Source organism: Barbatula barbatula (genome assembly GCF_947034865.1).
Source record: "Barbatula barbatula genome assembly, chromosome: 19".
Lineage (NCBI taxonomy): Eukaryota > Metazoa > Chordata > Actinopteri > Cypriniformes > Nemacheilidae > Barbatula > Barbatula barbatula.
Window position 1 is genome coordinate 18311248 of NC_136782.1, and position 21934 is coordinate 18333181.

The 21934-nt window shown below is 38.4% G+C and overlaps 3 protein-coding genes across 3 annotated transcripts; 1 reads left to right on the plus strand and 2 right to left on the minus strand.

The window, feature by feature from the left end:
- Positions 1-1468: 1468 nt before the first annotated feature.
- arl4aa (ADP-ribosylation factor-like 4aa) lies at positions 1469-3998 on the minus strand. The gene is made up of 2 exons (XM_079482313.1): positions 3871-3998; positions 1469-2970 (listed from the first exon to the last, which is right to left on the minus strand). Exon 2 carries the CDS (start codon positions 2940-2942, stop codon positions 2295-2297), a length of 648 nt encoding a protein of 215 aa, XP_079338439.1. The 5' UTR covers positions 2943-2970; positions 3871-3998; the 3' UTR covers positions 1469-2294.
- A 497-nt stretch (positions 3999-4495) lies between these two features.
- Positions 4496-5651, minus strand: cUnh7orf78 (chromosome Un C7orf78 homolog; the record flags this gene model as incomplete). The annotated part of the gene is made up of 4 exons (XM_079480674.1): positions 4496-4576; positions 4677-4819; positions 5017-5101; positions 5205-5651. 4 exons carry the CDS (start codon positions 5649-5651, stop codon positions 4496-4498), a joined length of 756 nt encoding a protein of 251 aa, XP_079336800.1.
- A 2250-nt stretch (positions 5652-7901) lies between these two features.
- Positions 7902-21870, plus strand: vwde (von Willebrand factor D and EGF domains). The gene is made up of 32 exons (XM_079480845.1): positions 7902-8216; positions 8912-9102; positions 9319-9550; positions 9732-9797; positions 10244-10476; positions 10552-10641; positions 10740-10869; positions 11204-11418; positions 11926-11999; positions 12087-12363; positions 12496-12692; positions 13082-13890; positions 14501-14637; positions 15131-15277; positions 15355-15459; positions 15918-16032; positions 16162-16412; positions 16636-16855; positions 16944-17093; positions 17176-17262; positions 18615-18758; positions 18857-19228; positions 19309-19404; positions 19485-19580; positions 19685-19780; positions 19883-19978; positions 20061-20156; positions 20280-20375; positions 20494-20589; positions 20753-20848; positions 20957-21054; positions 21143-21870. Exons 1-32 carry the CDS (start codon positions 8138-8140, stop codon positions 21149-21151), a joined length of 5196 nt encoding a protein of 1731 aa, XP_079336971.1. The 5' UTR covers positions 7902-8137; the 3' UTR covers positions 21152-21870.
- Positions 21871-21934: the final 64 nt, after the last annotated feature.

Consider the following 21934-nt stretch of genomic DNA (forward strand, 5'->3'; position numbering starts at 1 on the left):
TTGAGGCACACCACTGTTGTATCTTTCTTCTTCCCATATCTTGCTCTCCCCTGGATTAATTTTGAGCTTCAGAAAACAACCAACTTCCCCTGAACTGAAAGTTGATAATATGTTGTTTTCAGAGAGTGTGGCCCTTATCAGATTTTCTCATTTAAACAGAGCATTTGTATAAAGGGCAAAGAGGCGGCGGGGGGATTCGCACTACAGAATGTGGAATAAAACAAGTTTGACTTGACTGAGTTGTTCTTGTATTCACAGGTGTTGTTAGCTAGTCTTTCATTCACATGCGCTAATGCTTTCTTCTTATGACAGCTGTAATTCTCCATTTAAATGCTTCACTGACGCTCCCAGTGCAGTCATTTATTGTCTAAGACCGGAATCAGAAACTACCAGAACATCTTAATGAATACAGTCTGTGCTTTAGGGCTATATAGGGATTCAATTGCTATCAGCATTTAGCAGACAATCCAAAGCAACTTTCTATCTCCCGGTGAAAATTGAGGTTCAGTGCGCCCTGCTGGAGTTTAAAACAACCTTCCCAATACCAGTCCGCTACCATTCATCACACTGAACATGATTACGATATTTGCGTTAATAATACTTTCTGTGACAACGCACCGACACAACCAGACAATGTTTACTTGATTTCAAAACACCACAACAGTCTCCTAAACACATTATATTTGCCAGAAGGAACACTTAACATGGTTATGTTTACCGAACTTACTTTGCCTTTGTGAACTCCACAGACTGCTGGGAACTCTTTACAGACAAAAGGACGGTGAAAAACAGCAACTAGACCCACCTTGACCTCATCCTTCATGCTGGAATGAGAGGAGTGCAGAGCCAAACAAAAGCAGTCTGCCAACATGTCTTCATTAGATTCAGACGGAGGAGTTAGGGAGGCCTGCATGGAGCACCAGTTCGCTACACCTCTCATTTTCCCACACAACCTCATCGCAGGAGTTCAGAGATAACATGCTCATGAAACAAAACAAAAAAGTCTCCCTTTGTCTTTTAGACTCAGTTCAGTGAAGGTAAACAGAGACAGAGGATTCACCTATTCTTGGATTTTCCTCCCCAACAAAAGGCTACCGTAAATAGACGGCAGTAGTCTGCAACAACGAACTAGAATCTGTAAAATAAGGATCAGGATGGTTGAAATTTGTTGATAAAACAATATATATATATATATATATATATATATATATTGTTCAAATACTATACAAACATTTGTATACTTCCTTGTTATCTAACGTTAGTTGATGTAAAATCACATCAAAACCAAATGGTTTTAGGTTATTGCAAAACATGGCCAAGAAAAGGTTAGGGGAGAATCCTGTTATCACTGATTCAATGTTATGATTTTCCACGCATTGACATTCACACTGGATAAATTCTCACTGTAAAGGAAAATTAACAGATTATCAAAACACACAGTTGTGACATTGACCTGAATCAGTTTAGCGAAAGTGTGGGAAAGGAAACCGAGCTGCAGATTTATTTACCGTCCGTCACCATCCCAGCTCAGGATTACTGGCATGAGCGGGAAGAGTCCCAGTCTCTCAGGATTTATGGGACAGACTGGAATTTAGAAGAGCGTGTGATATAGCTGAATCCCTAAATCAGTCCCACAAATCCAGTTCAGGTGGGTTTCTTTTTATATATGTTTGCAAAGGTTGACACATTCTAGATAAGAGTTCTAATCTGATTACAGAAGACAGAGGGTCTAAGGTCTTGTAGGATACTTTAGTATTACTCAACCAAAAAAGAATGTGGCAGTGCAAGGCACCAAGTACTCAAGCTTTCATTAGAAAAAGAACGTGGAGACAGATGCCATTCATAAATTTATACTAATACATTGGTTAAATCAAATACATGTGTTTGGGTTAACCAATGACATACAAGGGGGTGTTCAAGAATAAAAATGTTATTTGTGCCAATAACAACCCAATATGTAATGTCAATGCCCTCAAAATATCCAAACTGTATTCCAATGGTTGTAAAAAAATTATAAATGGCAGACGCAAGTTCCACACGTCGAAGTTTGGAAAAAACACAGAAGGCCTTTTTATTTCAAATAAAAACCTCCAAAAGAATAATCATTTAGTGCAGCAATACACAAAGCTTTATATTAAGTCTACATTATTCAAGAAAAATGCCTACGACAGATAATAAACAACTATAGTTGTAAACAACAAGAAACCGAACCACTAAAGTGCTTGTCAGCTCTAACCAACTTTTTTGGCACATGACAAAATGACTTTCGCTTGGTTTTCCTCCATATAATACACTTATTTTTTCTTCTGCTCTTTAAGCATCTTCCTTCTTTTCAAGATCATGTCATAAAGTCTTTCTAGTCCTTCCCGGAGACCTTCACCAATGATGGCACAGGTGGGCTGCAGGTGCCACGGAGTGGCGGGTCCCAGTTCTTTTAATGCCAACATGGTCTCTATCTGTGGAAGAGACAGAGCCTGTCTCATGTCCTGCTTGTTAGCGATAATCAACACAGGCACGCCTTGATTCTCAGAGGAACGTGCGATTTTGTAAAGTTCAGTTTTAGCCTCTTCCATTCTCTCCGCGTCCAGAGAGTCCACAACAAACACGATGCCATCCGTGCACCGCGTGTAGGACTTCCACAGAGGACGCAGTTTCTCCTGGCCTCCAACGTCCCAGAAGTGAAACGTTACTGATCGCGAGTCTCCGAAAGGTACTTTGATTTTCTCTGCATTGAAACCTTTGGTGGGGACAGTGTTGACAAACTCGTTGAACTGCAGACGATAGAGGACGGTAGTTTTGCCTGCGGAGTCCAGGCCCAGAATAGCGATGTGTAGAGAATTACAAAACGGAAGACTGGATAGAAAGTTGGGTTGCTCTGATACTCCGTTCCCCATTTCCCTCAAGAGTGTGAAAATAATAGGCGCTGAACTTCCATATGTCATGAATCACAGTTTCACATCCAATGCATACCTAGAAAGCAAAGATAGAGTCATTACATCAATATGAAAACCGTACACTAACCCTCTCTTTTCTCTCAACAGGTAGCGGTCTAGCTTTTGTTGAAACTAATAACTTTGTATTAGCACCTAATGTACTATTGCTCTTTTATGACATATCGCTTATTGCTCCCCAAACTCTCTGTAAGTCACTTTGGATAAAAGCATCTGCTAAATGACTGAATGTAAATGTTTGTTTGACATATGCTTTACAGGAACACAGAATCACAAAAAATATGCTTTAGTAAGGTGTGGTTATAAAGTCACGCACAAACGTCTACAGTCCATTTTTTTTTGTATTGACAACATATTATAAACTAAAGTCAGCAAAACCTATATATATATATATATATAGACCTATATTTGTTATAATTCAACATAGTTTTGTAAAGACGCAACCTTATTTAGGCATAACTTATATATAGCAAATTCAATAAATTTGTAGGGACAAACACATTTTGAAATACTGCTTTTTAGTCGTCACACTATTTCCCAGGAACGGAGATCTAACAATAAAAGCAAACCGATGAACGACTTCTGCTGACGCCGCGGGGAAGCTTCTTTCTCTGGAAGCTACAGGAAGATCCACCTGTTGAATCGACATTCGTATCGGACCAAACAGTTCATTGCACACCCCATCGGGCAAAACAGTGATTTTAGTCGTTATATATAAAACAAAAGACACGACCAAACGACACGACTGCAACTTTTGTGGTCGTTTTCAGATGTAGTAAGCGCGTGGACCGCAGCCCACGCCTTGGGCCGATATAATAACGCGATTGTGAAACTTTCTTTTATCTTTATTAAATAAGTATCCATATTTCCTATGCATTTCCGCCGTTGTGCTACAGATGTAAAATAAATAAAGTCTTACCGTAATTTAGCGTTTTTATACGTTGTTACAAATGTGTCATTCATTGACGTCCTCGCTCTCTTTCTCTACTGAAGCCAGCTCGCGTCTGCACGCACGCGCTGCACAGCTCATTTGTTTACCTTTAAACTGATTGGTCAGCGACGGATACGCGCTATTAATATGTATAGGGTTCAAGTCCATCGTGTAACCATCACAAGAAGGTCCAAAAATACAAATATCCTCATTTAGTTTGATTTGTCCTTATTTTTTATTTTTATTTATATCTTACAAATATTTATAATATTTACAAAAAATGTTTACACATTCCAGAAGTAGATGATTGTGTGCATATTATTGTTAATTATTCCCGATAAAGCATCTCTATAAATAATATAAATGTTTTATTAAAAATCATCAGTCAAAATGAAAAAGTTATTATTTTTGTATGGTTATTTTGACTATTTGTTTAACAATTGTAGAAGAACTTTAGACCCACATTGGTTACTTTTATTTTTATGGTGTGATGCAGAATAGTTCTTCAACGTGCATTTGGCGGATGTATTATCTGACACGACTGCAGAAACATTATCTGTAAGGTTATGCATTATAAGACGACACAATATTCTTTCTTTTGTATTAAAATTGTTTATTTTCCCCAGGACTTGGTCAACTTTTCCTCAACTCTCTCCATTAAAGCACTATATGCACCTCTTCTGCGCCGATGTCTCTGTAAAAACACAGAATGTTCATATGTTAATAAATCAAAAGGATCATGAAATTGTCTGATATACGTTTATATGTCATAAATATCACTTTTTTCTGCTCACTGTATAAGATGCAGATTTTGGTGGAAACGGCATTTTTGGTAGAATTAGCCTTGAGTCCCATTTAGGCTCAGCAGGTTTGACAGTGTCCATTTTGTTCAGTTTGTCTCTGTGAGAAATGTTCAGATCAGGCTGGTTTTCTGTGACTGAAGATATTAAAATACAATACAAATACACATTTTAGTCATATGTTTAAAGACTACTGGGTGAATCAGTGTGACATCTGGCTTTTAGGCATGCATAATCAATATTCTGTTTGATCAATTTTAAATATGTAAGACTAAAAAATTACCATTCATTCATGTCTTCACTTATCTGTGTGTCTTTATGAAAGCTACTTTACCTGTTCTTAGGTATTCAGATTTAAAAATCAAACCACCAGGATCCTTGTCCAAAGAGGTGATTATGTCCGGCATTCCTTCAGCACACTGCAATAAGAAAAGAAGTGTGTAGATTATAAATAAATGCTGCCATCTAGTGTTTATATTGTGCAGTACAGCTATAGGAGCAGTCATCTCATAAGACACTTACAAGTCTAAAGTTATGAGGTTTGGGATCTTTGTATGGCCCCATAGGATACTTCCCCGTTCTCGCAAACAACAGCTTTGACTCTAGTGAGTCTGGTGGTTTGTAACATGTGATAAAAGGTTTCATCCTATATCTCTTTTGCTCAAGTCCAGGTAATATTGAGGGAGTCGATTTGTTCAAATTTTCCTTAATGACGGATTTATCATCCAGGCTATTTTTGGATTTAAGAAGGTGAGCATTTTTTCTTTTGATTCGTGGCAGACCCATAGATGTGTACAGTTTCGGGGTGCAGTCAGGTGCTTTGATGCTCCATGGATCAGAGGAAACAGCTGGGTGTTGTGAGACGTGTATATAACTGTGACCAGAGGTCAAGTTTTGAGTCGCAGGGAAAAGCATCTTTCTACTGATATCGGCAGATCTAGAAGTATCCAAAGTCTTGAAAAGATTCATTGTGGTTCATCGTGAATCAGCCTTGTGTCCTGGGAATAAACTGTACAATGCATATGTAATCTTTACAGTGGAGTGACTATTTGCTGTTACTGCAATAAAATCTAAATAAAGATTCTTGCATTGTGTAATTCTTAAGTTATATGGATGTTTTTTACAAGTATCAGAAAAGTAAGAGCTTAATTTAGAGCACAGACAATTGCATTTAGGAATTGAAGCCATATTTCAGAATCATTAACACAGTAACCCTTACAGTGTAAAAGTTTTAGCATCTAAACATTTCAAACAAGGGAACACACTTTTGAAGCAATGCAAACCTTTACCTTTACATCTCAGTGGTGGGTCATGCATACCAGACCATATAATAGTTTAAATTGGTGTGATTGATAAAAAGGTGTCCAGCTTACCACGGAGCTTGAAATACAACAGAAAGATGTTGCCAGGCAGCGTGAGTTTCAAGTTCTCATTCAGAGGGAGAGAGAGCACAGGACATTGTTCATGAAACAAAGAGATGCCTAAGCAACCATTCAACTGAATTTAAGTCATGTCGGCGTGGGACACGTTAAAACTTTTTATTACAAGGAACACACATGTTATATATAGTGTCAATAATACAAAATATTCATTTATAAATGCGAACCATAATAATTTATTGACATTTGAAAAAAGCTAGGCATGTTAGCCTCAAATCTTCAATCTGAAGTCTTTAAATGTGTTGGGTTAATATACACTTTTAGTTTTGATTTACTCCCATTCCCTTTTGAAAATATTCTAAAAAGTTGAATCTTTTCAAATATCTAACACAAACCATAATTTAGTAGCCTGTATTGTTCTGTGAAACAGATCAAAACCCAGAGTAAAATACAATATCCATGCTTGTGGATTTAAAATTGGGGGTTGTGATGGACAGACAGATAAAACAGACTACTAACATTTTGAGAATAGTTTTTTAAAAGTTAACTTAAAGGCAGAGATTATAAACAATTAAACTAAAAGCCTTAACACCATTAAAGTGAAAGTGGTAAATATTCTGAATGGTACAGTACATATACACTTTACAGTAAATGAAGAGGTATCTGTTTCCATTGGGAATTCAATGCAGGAGAATAGAGAAAATGGGAGCGAACCCAAGAAACAGTTGAATCAGTATGGCAAAGGTCACAGCTGGGTTTTATGAGGGTTGTGTTTTAAAAGAAGAGAAGCTCTTATGATGAAAAGGTATAAGTCAGATAAGTTGGTGGAGCGGTCGGATGGTTAAGCTTTCGTAAACAGCTGACAAGACTTGAGGTGCATCATGAACCTGTTCGAACGATAGAAACAAGCATCCTAGTTTAAGAAACATGTGTGGGTCGTGTGACCTCAGAACCCAGTAAAAGATCACACAAAAACACCAAAGGCATGACCGTCTTAGATCATGGATCATGTTGCCAGCACCACCCTGTCCTTAGATTTATCCTCTAAAACATTAGTAAAACTAGACCTTGCCTGTCCGAGCTTGCTACGCAAGTCTTAGCCAATGCTCTTGTCCTGTCCAGTTGGACTATTGAAATGCGCTACTGGCTGGACTCCCAGCTTGCACAACCAAACCTCTATGATCCAGAATGCTGCGGCAAGAGCTGTCTTCGATGAACCGAAGAGAGAACATGTCACTCCTCTGTTCATTTTGTACCCTATAGTCGCTCCATCAAATTCAAAGCTCTGCTATTGGCCCAAAAGACCTTTAAATAGAAGAATTTAATGATTTCATACACCGTGTCAACACCCTTCGCAGAGAAGCAGATGGTTCTCAGTCTTCATCCCGTAAATGTTATTCACATCGTTGCGAAGGAGTGGCACACATCCCTTGATAAAAAACAGTTTAACAGATGGCCTCTGGATATGGGAATTAGAAAGCTGTTTTTCAGTATTAGCAGAGATATACTGTTAATTGTTTGTCATTATTCTGAAATATTAGCATTTATTTCATTAAGGTATAAATAATATTGAAATAAAAAAATGCTTTATGTAGTGTGTTTTGGTCTGTTTTCTGTAGGATTTAATGATGTTACTTGTTCACATCCACAACATCCCACCAATATCACCAAACACCAGAAGAGACCCTCAAACACCGTTATAATAAAATTCCCATTGAATACGTTGTGTTGCCCATATAATAGTACTGTGCATACTATTCAGAAACAGTATACTAGCTGTTGTTAAAGTATGCAGGGTAAGTCTGCAACATTAAACAAGGGTAATGAGGCATTTATGGGGGATGCTCGATGCTCGAGCAGCGGGAGGAGGTGCGTCTGTTCGGGAAGCATTCGTTCACCTTAAAGACTCTGAATACGCGTTACTCTCTCTCTATATATAGGCTATATTTATTTTTCATTATTTTTATTTTGTGTAATGTACAATAGCCTGACAATCATGATGTCGATTTCCTTCTGAATACAAAGGAGATTGAATTAGTGCTTAAGAAATCGCGCTTGAATACTTTGGAGAGAGAAATGCGTCTAAAGCTGTGTACGCGGTTTAGCTTCGCTATTATTTTTGGCATTTTAAACAACACCGTCAGATGCCAAAAAGGTAAGCAGACCGATTCACGTTCTGTTAATCTTACGTTGCATTTTAACCTTTGCGTCTGGACAGAGGCACACAAAAGTTTTAGACTAAAGGACGGCAGGTTTTTTCCCGTTTCATTTTAAAGAAACATATGAACTGACTGCAGACCAGCTCTAACAAAAACCTCTTTATATATAAATGGTATAGAAATTAAAGGGCTCTCAGTGTAACTGTTTTTTAGGTTAATGACCAGACTGTGCGTGTGCGTGCGTGCGTGCGTGCGTAAGTGTGTTTTTGGTTGCATCTCACCAGATGTTTCCTGTTTGGCTAAACTTTGGACGAAAATTATCAATATTATTTTCACAGTTTGGGTTCAGAATGTAATCTCCATGCTTCTTAAGCCCTTCTTCTTATAACTAAAACAAACAAAACTTGGAGACATGTAAGGAATTTAATAATAAATATACTAGTTTTATTGGAAACTTTAATGTACAATGTGTTGGTGGGATTAACTGCGTAAGGGAACCACTAGAACAATATTTATCTAAAGCAATAAGACCCAAAATACAACATAACAATTTCGTCCAAAGTTTATTATGTAAATGTTTAGAAACATATGTTTTAATGGAAATCTTTGGAATTAGTATAGTTTTTTTAAGAGATGACATTACAACTTTGTCTTTAGTGTGATTTAAAGGTTGTGTTTGTTTTGTCTGTAGTTGAACCTCCTGAATGCAGTCGGGGTGGTTACACTGTTCTCCAGAGCCCGTACAGAAGCACCACATTCAGCTCACAGCATCTTCTCCAGTCGTCTCTGCAAGAGCTCATTTGTGACCATTCACTTGCTGCCGGATGGTACCAGTTTCAGATCTTTGATAAACCTGCCCGTATGCCCACCACATGTGTGGAGGTAAAGTAGATTTGTGAAGTTAGCTCAACCCCGCTTAATAACATACACCTTATGTTACGACCTAACAATAATCTTGTAGCCATAACATTAGGCCGAGGGTGAAGCTTATCAAGAAGTCAGAATTTACATCAAGAATTTGAATATTAAGCCACATTAAATGATGTACACCTACTTTGCCAGTGAAAATTGTGTTTTTGTTTCATGGAAACCCAACAGGTGAATCGGTGTGGAACACAAGCCCCCATATGGCTCAGTCTGGGTGAGGGGGAGAGTCTTCCAGGCCCCCTAGAGGTGAAGCATTTGAGGGCCTGTGCGACCTGGCAGTTCCTCGGAAGTGGCAGTAAAGATTGTTGTCTTTTCCGACTGCCCGTCACTGTACGCAATTGTGGGGACTTTTATGTTTACTTGCTTCAACCAACGCAGGGATGCATGGGCTATTGTGCAGAAGGTATTTTGTTTAGCATTTATGAGGTATTAAATATTATGTTATGGTGAAACATAACTATAAACATAGCCAACGAGCATTGATAGGAGTTTGCCCTATAGTTTTGTCCAAGACTTGAAAAGCATTTTAAGGACATGAAGATACTAAATACAACATGTGTTTCATGTTCTGTTGATTTGTACAGAGATGTCTGACTCCATTCAAACGGGATGTGATCCAGGACAAAGAAATAGTGACGGTTCCTGCAGCGGTCAGTGCTTTTGAAATACAGTGCAGTAAAAGACAATGCAGCAGATTTTGCCTTCCCAGAGTGCATTTCACCAAAACAAGTTGGAGTTGGCAATCATTCTGGAATGTTTCTGCCCCCGTCTTCTCCTGTTAATGAATCTAGCAGATGTTCATATATTTGTGAGTGGTTGCCTTGACAGGATGGTCACCTCATTTTAGGGCCAAAAGTCTTAGACATAGTTAAAGGAACAGTTCACCCAAAAATGAAAATTCATTATTTATGTTGTGAACATCAAACAAACATTTTATAACAAAATGTGTATTTTATTCTTATTACACACAAAAAAAGCACTAGTCACAAGACATGCAAGAACCAGTTAGGAACATATTTGTGGTATTCCAAAAAAAGGTGTACTGTAGCTTTATATTTTGTTCCACTATTAAAGCTTTTATTGTTTGTTCTCTCAGATCCACAGCCTCCGTCCTCTTCAGTACCACAGATTGCTGCTGAGATGTCGGGCATCGGCGTGTACCTGAGATGTGTGTTCGATGACAGCAGTGGAAACAGCTCTCTGGGTTTTATAGTGACATGGTGGAGACTGTCGCCCGAAGGCAACACAGAGGAACTCAGGAAAGACACCACAATAGAGACTTTTGCTTCAATCGAGCTGGATGGGATTAACCTGCGTCTCGGAGACAGGGTAACCACTCTTTTCATTATTCACATTTATTCACATTCATATTCATGAAATGTAACGTATATATCGTTGTCTCAGATCCGTTGCAGCGTGGTTAGTTTCTTTCTGGACTCTCCAGATGTACAAAGTCTTCCTGCAGAGAGTGAAGAGTTTTATGCGGGGATTCAAGTACGTGCTTTTAGATCCTTCACTTCAATAATATTTGCATATCAGAACGTATCACAATTTCCAGTAGATGTAATGTATGTTTATGAATTCTTTTCCAGCTGAAACCACAAGCGTCCTCTATTTCAGAAAATGAAAAGGAGTATGAACTAGAAGTGAGGACCACTATACCTGTGCCATGTTCTGCAGAGAGATGTGTTGTGTCCTTACATCTTACCACCAGTAGTGAAGGTAGAGAACATTCAGGGGTCATATTTTGCCAAATTGTTTTAGAAAATCAAGTAGAATTTATTATTTAACTCAATTTTCTCATTCCTGGAATTAATAAATCATTATTCATCTCACATAAAAATTATATTAATTAAAAATGTGAATGTAGATTCATTCAGTAAGACTCATATATTTGGACTCATAATCCTTCTAAATAGTACTAAATACTATACACACTCAAAAGTGTGCAACAAATATGTCCTCACCATTTTGAACGTCTTCTGTTTTACCAGAATATCGAAAGGTTTGATCCAATATTTGAAATCTTTGAAAATGTGACACTTTCTTCATGCAGGTGAGGAAGACCTGGGCGCTGATCTAGTCCTGTCGTCCTGTGAGGTAGAGCTTCCTCAAAGCACCTGTCGTAATGGAGTATGTAGCAAGGCTTCTGTACACTACAGTGCTGTTACAGATATATGGCTGGATGGGGACAGAAGCACAGAAATACACGTCAAACCTTTAATCAGCAGCAACTTCCTGTGGAATGGATACAAACCTCAAAGTGTGCAGGTGGGCAAATTTAATTTATGCATTTTTGAACATATGCTTTTGGTATCCAGGTACTTATACATTTGCATATGCATACATATATTAATATAAATATGTAATGTATTCTGAATGTCATCTGATATGGAGATGTTTTAATATAAATAACTCAACATCTTGCACATATCACACGTATACAACAAGGTATCTCAGTTCTTTTTTAATCTAAAACGTGTAAAGCAACGAGCGCCTTACACGATGATGGCTTTCCATAAAATGGTCTTTGTGGGTGTTTAACTAAAGTTTTAGTTTTTAATTTAGCTTATATATCATTTGTACTTGTAAGTAGAGCACTGACTAACAAAAGATCCTATAACCCAAGATGTAAGTTATTTACAAAACGTGCAAATCTGAGACATGTTCAATGAAAAGATGTTCAATGTCACAGATGTACAGATTTAAATCAATTGATCATTGCTGTTCTCGTATGTTTTGACTCTGCAAACACTGAATCTAGACTTTCTCTTTCAGATTCTTGTAAAAGACATTCCCTCGTCGTACTGTTACTTTTTTACTGACCCTCACATCATCACATTTGACGGAAGGTAATTGCTTTAAATGAATAAAAATACATTATGACTTTCTGACACGACTAAAGTGTTAGTCAAACAAAAATCATCTTTTGTCTACAGGAGGTATGACAATTACCAGATCGGTACCTTTGTGCTGTACAGGAGCACGGCTCGGCCGTTCGAGGTGCACGTTAGACAGTGGGAATGCGCTAGTATGACGCCATATCCCACGTCATGTGTCTGTGGCTTCACGGCCAGGGATGGGGGTGATGTCATTACCTTTGACATGTGTAACGGGTTGCCAGGAGAGACCAAGCCACGTCTCTTATTGAAGAGAGGAGACTTGGTTAAAGGTGGCATTCGCGTCACAGAATCCTACCAGGGCCGTAAAATCACTGTATGTGATCATTTATTTTCTCATCTATTAAAAAAATAGAACTTGAAAGGTAATAATGTAAGGTATTATGCAAGGGAGTCTGTTACGTTCTTGCTGTATATGACAATAAATACAAGGTTTTTAATCGGTCAGATTACATTCTCATCTGGGGCATTTGTTCGAGTGGATGTGGCTGACTGGGGAATGAGTCTGACAGTGAGAGCCCCGGGCTCTGATCGTGGGCACACAGAAGGTCTGTGTGGAACTTATGATGGAAAACCAAACAATGACTTCCACAAAGAGGGAGGAGAGACTGTGAAGGACAGCACTTCCTTTATCAATGCATGGAGGTGAGACTTGGTTATGTTTCATATTAAAAATGTGAAATAACTGTAAGAAAGACTTGTTGTTTAATGATGAAGTAATTATTCAGGTTAATGGTGGAAATGGCGGGGACACAATTTTCATTAACGTTTAAAAAAAAGACAAATATTCAGTGACAAAAAGTGTTGAATGCAGTCAGAATGAGGTAATTTTACATATATTTTTATGGCTGTATTGATATGGATTTTTTATACATTGGCAGGCTAACAAAAACATGAACACCATACAAGGGTTAAATGCATTTTGTGAAATATATGTTTAAACTGTGCTTATTTAACAACACTTTTACATTTTCTAAAGTTGCGAAGTACCTTAGCAAACATCTTATTGATTATTATGTTTTTTTAACCCCCAGGCTAGCACCCAGTAGCAGCTTCTTTGATAAGATCCCCACCTACGAAAGCAACTCCAGTCTCCGCCACTACTGCCAATGCCAACAAGAAAAACGCCAGCCACCATCTGGAACATTTCCAAAGTGTTCTGCTTTTACTCATGTCCGATCTCCCTCCATCATCCCTACACTCGACATGAAGTCAGAATACAAGTCTGCGCAATCTCCTCGAGTGGTGTCCATCCCTCCCAGCAGATCTCCTCAACACCGCCCATCTCAGGGTAGCAGATCAAGAACCCAAACTCAGAGGCGTGTCACGCACCCCCAAAGATCTCAAACTCAAAGACGTGTTAAGAGTCGAGAAAAGCGTCAGGGTGGTTATCACAATGTGAGAACGTCTGACCTGGAGTCTACTTATATTTTCCCAGAAGACCACTCTTCTAGTTCACAAGAAGCACTGGTACCATCTTGGCCCACCGAGTCGGGTCTGATGGAATCGGAGGCTCGGCGGCTTTGCGAGGAAACGTTATGGAACTCCACGGTGGGAACGGGTTGTAGACGTCTCCTAGGACAGGTGCTAGAGCAGGCGGTTGAAATGTGTGTGATGGATCAACAGTTAAAAGACGATCGGGCCTGGTTGGGTGCCACCGTGCCCCTCCTGGAGAATGAGTGTGAGAGGTGGGTGGTGGAGGAAGTCAGCAGGAGGAAGGAGCGCAAGGATGTTCAGACTCTCCTCAGGTGTCCGAGCATGTGCAGTGGAAACGGACAGTGCACAGAATGGGGCTGCTCGTGCTTCCCTGGGTTTGGCTCGTACGATTGCAGCCGGGTGTCTGGTGAGTGGATCTTTAGTAGACATGCACATGCTAGATACCATTTTAAACCAAATGGCATTTTATAATATCTGCTTCTTTTTCAAATTATTATACATATAGCCTTTATAGTCATAATAATTACAAATATTTGTTTAAGAAATGTGCAATTTCTATTGAATTAAAAATACAGGATTTTGCCTCTCAAATTTATCTTTATAGTTTATGTTGTATTTTATGGACCGTTTAAAGCAAAATGTTAAACGGGTGCAACTGCAACCAACTATGTAGTAGTGTCAACTTACTTACTGGCACTAATATATTTATATATGCAGAATGAATTTCCCCTGAATATATATATATATATATATATATATATATATATATATATATTCAGGGGAAATTCATGATTTATATTTTTAGTAATTGGGTAGTTGACAAATATACCGTAAAGGTGTTCTATGGCAAAGACTTTGAAAAAAAAAACTTACAATGAAGTTAAATGTCTTTTATCTCTCTATAATATTTTATATTATAAATATAAATATTGATTATAATTATATAATATGCTATATTATTAACAGTTTGTTTTCTAAATTTCACCCATGTTCCCCAATGTGTTTTTCTTCTGCAGATGAGACCCCAGAGATCACGGAGTTGGAGAACGGAGGGCTTTGTGATGTTCGCTATGGTGTCTGCTCCTCTGTTAGAGTTCTTGGTCTTGGCTTCAAAAAGTCGTATAACCTTAAGTGTGAAATTGTGACGGAAAAGGTGAAAAAAATACTATTACAGTGAATTTTGGCTATGTATGGTAAGGTTGCCAGATCTGCGTAACAAAACATAGCTCTATGACCCCAACCCAAATACCCAAACTTACTGTAAAATATATCACTCCAATAACTTATATACACATTTTACAGTAACTGTAAAATACATCACATATTTTCTAAAAATACAAAAACTCTGTGGTAATAATCATAAACACAATTCTGTTTTTTAAACCAACAAAATCCTTTAGCCTTTAACCTGCATTATACAAAACAACAAAATAGTTTCAAAGTAGCAGAATCTGAAGGAAAAAACGCAGACCTGGCAAGCCTGGTGAAACGCCTTTAATTTTGCTTCAAACTGAAGTAAAATTCACCTTCAAGGTTGAGTTGTCTGTAAATATATTGTATTGGATATTATATTGGTTTGAGTGTAATGACAAGTGTAATGTACAGTATATTGGCCTTCATGTGTGTTTCATTATTACTTTCTACAGATAGTAGATGGTCAATGGTCTTTGGATGATGCTCATTTGGTTTCTGCAACATTTCAAAGCACTTCTTCACTGGAGTGTCAACTTCCTTTAGACAATTCACAATCCTCCACCACGTCACACCCCTCAGTCTCACGTTGGCAAATCAAAGTAAATGTCACTGTGGTTCATTCTTGTGTTACGAATCATTACAAATTGGTAGAAAGTAACCTCTGTTTGTTCTCTAGGTTTCTAGTGATGGACACAGCTTCAGCAATGCAAAGATACTGACTCTGTTTGATGGCACGTGTCAGATTTGCACAATCAGCTCTACGGTTATCTGCACCCTCAAGGTCTTTGTAATAAATTGTAAATCAGTTTGGTTTCCGCTTTTGTGAAATGCATCTCATAATATTATCATCACCATTACAGAAGGTTCAATTTATCCCAAATTTCCAAATTCGAACATATTTAAATAGTAAAGGTTCATACATAAAACAAGCACACTTACATAAGTATGTTGTACAGTCCAGTATAATATATATTTCTTTTACCCTAGTACTGTACAACATGAAACTACATTTTTCAGGAAATATTAGAGAAATAAGGTTTTGTTCCACCATGGTCTGTGATTTGTTAAAATTATGTTTCTTCTGTAGTCAGCAGGTGATACAGATGTTGTGCACATTTTGTAATGATTGTTTATACACACTATTTGTATTATTTTTGTAATGTTTGAAATGTTTGTATTGTTTTTCCTTCAATTTTATTCCTCCGAATGCTCTCTGAAATAATGAAATGATCTCCTCAGAACGGAACTTGTCATATTGATGGATTGTGTTATGAAGAGGGAGATCACAGCCCGAATAGCATGTGTCTAACATGCAGACCGAATCTTTCCAAATACGGCTGGTCTGTTGCTGAGAGTATGTTTGTATTATAATAAACTCTATATTTATTTGACTCATTTTGTAATTATTTGCTTTTAAGAGTAATTGTGTTACAGCAAAAATAATATAAGATGCAGGTTGTGATGTTCTTTATTATGTTTATAGAAAATGAGCCACCGGTGTTAAACGCAGGCCAAGACAACCTGAAGACATTCAATGGAGAGAATTTTGTGTATCATTTCTCGGCCACTGATCCCGAGGGCTCTGCGGTTCTCTTCACTCTTCAGTCGGGACCCAGAGATGCTGTTCTCTCTCCAGTCGGTCTGCTCAAGTGGAAAGCCGTGTCTTCCGCACCAGTGACCTTAGAACTGTCTGTAACTGATGACTGTAATGCAGAGACACGGGTGGCGGTACAGGTGAGAAAAATTTATTTGATAAATAATATGAAATAATATGAAACTGGATATTAATTTAGCGCATATGCTTTTGACCACTAGGGGTTGCCAACTGGCTTTAACACAATGTCAGAATATTTACATTTCAGTAATTCAATATAACTCATTATAGGGTTAGTGGATCAGTATTGGTGAAATATTTGTACTTAAATTAGCATATACAATTATAATTTTATATTTTCAGATCTCAGTTCAGACTTGTGACTGTGAGCATGGAGGGTCCTGTGTGACCAGCATTGTCTCCCCCCCGGGCTCTGGTGAATACCTGTGTGTTTGCCCCTCTGGAATGGAGGGCCCGAGGTGTGAAATGGATCTGAACGAGTGCTGGTCAAATCCATGTCTTGCCGGCACATGTTTGGATGAAATAAGTTCATTCGCATGCATCTGTCCAAAGGGCCTCACAGGTCAATCATCATTAATGTATTGCACATATTGATTAATATACTAGCAGTAAAGTGAAAGATTATAATATTTCGATGCGATTCTCTACAGGTGTGATTTGTGATGTGGATGTTGATGAGTGTCTATCAGATCCGTGTTATCCAGGTGTGGCCTGCAGTAACACCATAGGCTCATTTGTGTGTGGACCCTGTCCGGACCACCTCAACGGGGATGGGAGAACCTGCCGTGCGGTTTTACCTGGTGAATTTAGTTTAAACTTTAATGGTGTAATGGCTGTTTGATCAGGAAAATAAGCATTTTTTTTCACTCGTTTTTGGAAAAGCTATGGATAAAATCGAGGAAGGTAATCGTGGAATTGATTTACAACGTGAGAATAACCACGGTTCCTTTAAACCAAAGCCTTCAGCAGGTGAGTAAATCATGTATCACTTTCAGTGAAATTTGCATTACCCCTTTTTCCCTTAAAAATCTGACAATAGACATTTGCTATATTTCAATAATTGATGTCCATATTTAATCATTGAATTCTTTGTGACCACTCTGCAGAGGTATAATGAGAACCTGAAAAGTAAAAGTCTTGGAGTATCTGATTTTAACAGGACTTGTGTATTTTATTCATACTGAATGCAGGCTCAAAGCAGCACTAGTCCTCAACACTTAAGAGACATGTCAGTGAAAAACAAGAAACAGTTGATTTGGGGAGGAGAACAATCGCATCAAACTGAACACCTCAAAATTGCAATGTCTATTACAAACACCCAAGTCTCAGTTAAAGCCACAATATGGAAGAAAGGTGTTGTGAAATATTCCCAAATCACTTGCACAGTGTGCTATATTTCATGCAGTTGTGTACTTACATTATCCTGAATGTTCCCAAGAATTTGCAAATCCAGAGAAATTCCTATTTAAAATAATGACCCGTCCCTTGCATTTGTCTCATATCAGTTTCCGGTTGGAGAAACTACAGCAACACGAAAATGCAGAAGTGGTTTTACAGCATCTGTAAAACCACCGAATACAGCATACGTAGCATTACATTCTACGTTTCTTGCAAGCTAATTCATTACGATGACATAAAATACAATTAATTCATTACCTCGTCCGTGAACATGATGTGCGATCTCCATATGCCTCTGGGTGGTGAAAACGACATGTCACATAATTCCACTCTATTACCTAACGTCATTAAGCTTTGCTTTTTGTTGTTGTTTTGTGCACCATGTACCGGTCCAAATTTACATATTGTGGCTTTAAGCTCAAGTGCTCATAAGGAAACCAATATCCTTCAAAAAGCTCTCTTCAGTAAAACGGATCAAAAAAATAATGTTAAGTAAAATTACAAAACTCAAAGCCTTTTTGCACTGGACATACTGATTTTGTCATGTCCTCTTCCCGGATAAAACACCAGCCATGTCAATTGCCTGATAATGTACCCGCATTTGCTTTAAAGAAGCATGTTGACACGTTTCAGTAAGTCAGGGCAAAACGCACAAGATATAGTACCTGCAATGCCCTGTAAATGGCAACAGTGCTTCCTCTGTAGCAGAAATAAACTACTGCAGAAACAAGTAGGTGCCATGAAAAACATAATGTGTAATTGCATTAGTCATTACAAATGTAGTGGAGTAAAGAGTACATATATTATTATATTATTAAAAGATGTAGTCAAGTCATTAATAATTGCTACAACTACAAAGTAGCCAAAAATATACTTAAGTACAGTAACTAATAACATTTACTCCCACCACTGCCACGCTGAAGTCCAGAACCCATGCTCCACTCGTCCTTGTTACCCTGGAGTCCAGTGTTTTGAGAGCACATACACATCTGCTGGTTACATCTGTGGTCCGTGTCCCCCTGGGCTCAATGGCAATGGACAAACATGCACATCACGGACAGCAAACAGTAAGTTAATTTGCAAAAAATGCAATGACATACTTTTATGATTTATATATTATTTACTACATAATTCTGAGTTATATTGTGTAATCTTTTCTATGCAGGGCAGACATCAATTGAGAAGGAAAGCGACAAACCCTCCGATGTCACTTCCTCTTTGGTCACACCTTCCTCTACCAGAAAATCAAGTGAACTTCCTATTGGAGCTGAAAGATCTAACCCCAGCAAAACATGGACCCCAGCAATTGACAGAAAGACCACACAAACCCTGGACAGGACAAACTCGAAAGCAAAATCAACTCTGAACAGAGTAAAGCTAAATAAAGAAGAGTTTGAATCTGCACTCATTGAGGATAACAGAACCTGTGCCGATTCCCCATGTTTCTCAGAAGTGCCTTGCGAACCCACACCGTCCGGCTCCTTCAGATGTGGTTCCTGCCCGAATGGATACGAAGGAAATGGAATCAGCTGCAGAGGTTAACACATTATCCCGGTGTATTTTTCTTGATTCCTGATATCATAACATTGTTAAAACATTGCCAGCGTGTTTCCGCAGCTGTGTGCCGTTACCCGTGCGGTCGGAATATGGAGTGCTCGCTGCCTAACACCTGCACCTGTAAAGAGGGTTATACAGGATACAACTGCCACATCGGTTGGTAGCCTAGCATGTTATCTAAGGTACATTTAACATTTTGAGGAATTATTTTTAACATTTTAAAATTGTCCCGGTAGCTGTGTGTCGACCAGACTGCAAGAACAGAGGAAAGTGCGTGCATCCAAACGTGTGTGAATGTCCCCTGGGTTACAACGGAGCCACCTGTGAGGAAGGTCAACTGCCTTAATAAACTTCATCCATGTTCAAGAATGTATGCCATTTTAATGCAACTCGGACTATTAAGGCTGTAAATTACACTTTTTGGCTTTGTTCATAGCCAGCTGCGATCCCCCTTGTCAACATGGGGGGCGCTGTTTGTCCAGAAATCTCTGCACTTGTCCTTACGGCTATGTGGGACCAAGATGTGAAACCAGTAGGTGCACATTTTTTCATCACACATCTCGGAAAAAGAAATAAGGCTGATGTTCAAAATAAGCGTGTGCTTTTTTAGATTAACTCGGATATATGTTTACAGTGGTGTGTAACAGACACTGTGAAAATGGTGGCGAGTGTGTTTCTCCTGACGTCTGTAAGTGTAAACCGGGCTGGTATGGACCAACGTGTCACTCAGGTGTGCTGATTCATCGAATATTTGTGCTTTACTTTAAATTTACACCAAAAAAATATTTATATACATGTATGTATCCTCTTAGCTGACTGTAAACCTGTGTGCTTAAATGGAGGAACGTGTATCAAACCAAACGCCTGCGCTTGTCCCAGTGGCTTCTATGGATCACAATGCCAGATTGGTACATCTTTTTGATAACAAACTGTTATTAATTATATATAATTCTGCTCGATTTATCAATATTCATTATTATGTGATCATTAAGATACAATGTGATATTAAATAAAGTGCATATGCTTTACAGCTCTGTGTAATCCGCCATGTAAAAACAGAGGACAGTGCATGAGAAACAATGTGTGCTCGTGTCCTGAAGGATACACCGGCAAGAGATGTCAGAAAAGTGAGTGTATTAAGCTTTCATTTTTGTTGTTGCGATTTTATCTTTCTATTCAACTATAAATCTGAAGATGTCTAGCATATAATATACATTTGGCAACATGCGACGTGTTCACTTACAGGTGTGTGTGATCCCATGTGTATGAACAATGGGAAGTGTGTCAGTCCAAACACCTGTTCCTGCCCGTCTGGATGGATAGGAAGTATTTGCAATATACGTAAGTATGGACTATATATGCACTTATGGTATACTTATGTACCAACACCAAAATAGTTAAAATAGTTGACTAGTTGTGATATTAGCCAAAGATTTGTCTGACATTAAATATATACACCAAAACATACTCTCTTTGTTGTGTGTGTGTGTGTGTTTGTGTGTAGCTGTGTGCTTACAGAAGTGTATAAACGATGGAGAGTGTGTTGGGCCAAACACATGCCACTGTCCGGCTGGATGGGAGGGTCTGCAGTGCCAAACGGGTAAGTCCTGATGAATTGAATTTTGATTAAACTCACTCACTGAAATCGTTCTGCATTATTGAAATTGCCTTGAAGAATATTATTTTTAATCGGTTTCTTTTTCAACAGCAATCTGTCGTCAAACATGCCTCAATGGGGGAAAATGCACATTCCCAAATTTCTGCCACTGTCGCCAAGGTTACACTGGACATTCGTGTGCTACTAAAGTGAGCATTTCTCCAAAGCATTGCCTTTAAGCTATTACAATGTTTGTGTTGTATTAAAATCATTCACTTTTTTCCATTGTCCCTACAGATCCGATGATGTAGATATTGACAGAGCTCTGAAGGGTGTGTGTGCATGTATACATTATGCATCAGTGCCCTAAAACGCCAGGACGCTGAACAGGATTAAGAATATGGACCATGTCTATGAGCGTGTGTATGTTCGTGTGGATGTCTCCATGTGTTTCATATTATATGGTTACATTTGTCTTTTTTTAGTTATGCAGAGCACAGATTTTAAAGGGTTTGTAAAAATATTTTACTGTTTTAAAAACTGGTTTTAAATAAATGCAATTCTGTCATGACAACTCTCGTAGGGTTTGGCATGGTGGTGTTCATGTCATATGAATGTATTTGGTCTTGGCGGAACAGATCTGCTATGCTGCTGCGGCGTAGCAAGTACGGTGACTTGCTACTGCCAAATACATCCACAACAGGCTGCTTTGTGCCTATACGGAATGCTGCTGCTGCACATATAATATATTACACACTGCAAACCCCCATAGCTTACATGATCACCGATAAAGCAGATCTATAAAGGTGGAGCTGGGGGTTTCTAAAACTCACTGCACTGCTATAATAATACGTAGAGCAGCAAGCTAATTGGCTGCTGATACGGAAGGAACCAATCAGCTCCACCGTGTAGTAAGTTATCATATCAGATTGGTTTAATTTTAGGACCATCTAGAGTTTCATGCCAGAACTACTGTCATAAGTATATTTGTATTTTAGTTTGCCAAAATTAAAACATTTGATCTAAAATGGGTCTGGGTATCACTTTTATAAGTTAAGAAAGTCAACAACAGAAGTCTCGGTTGGAATG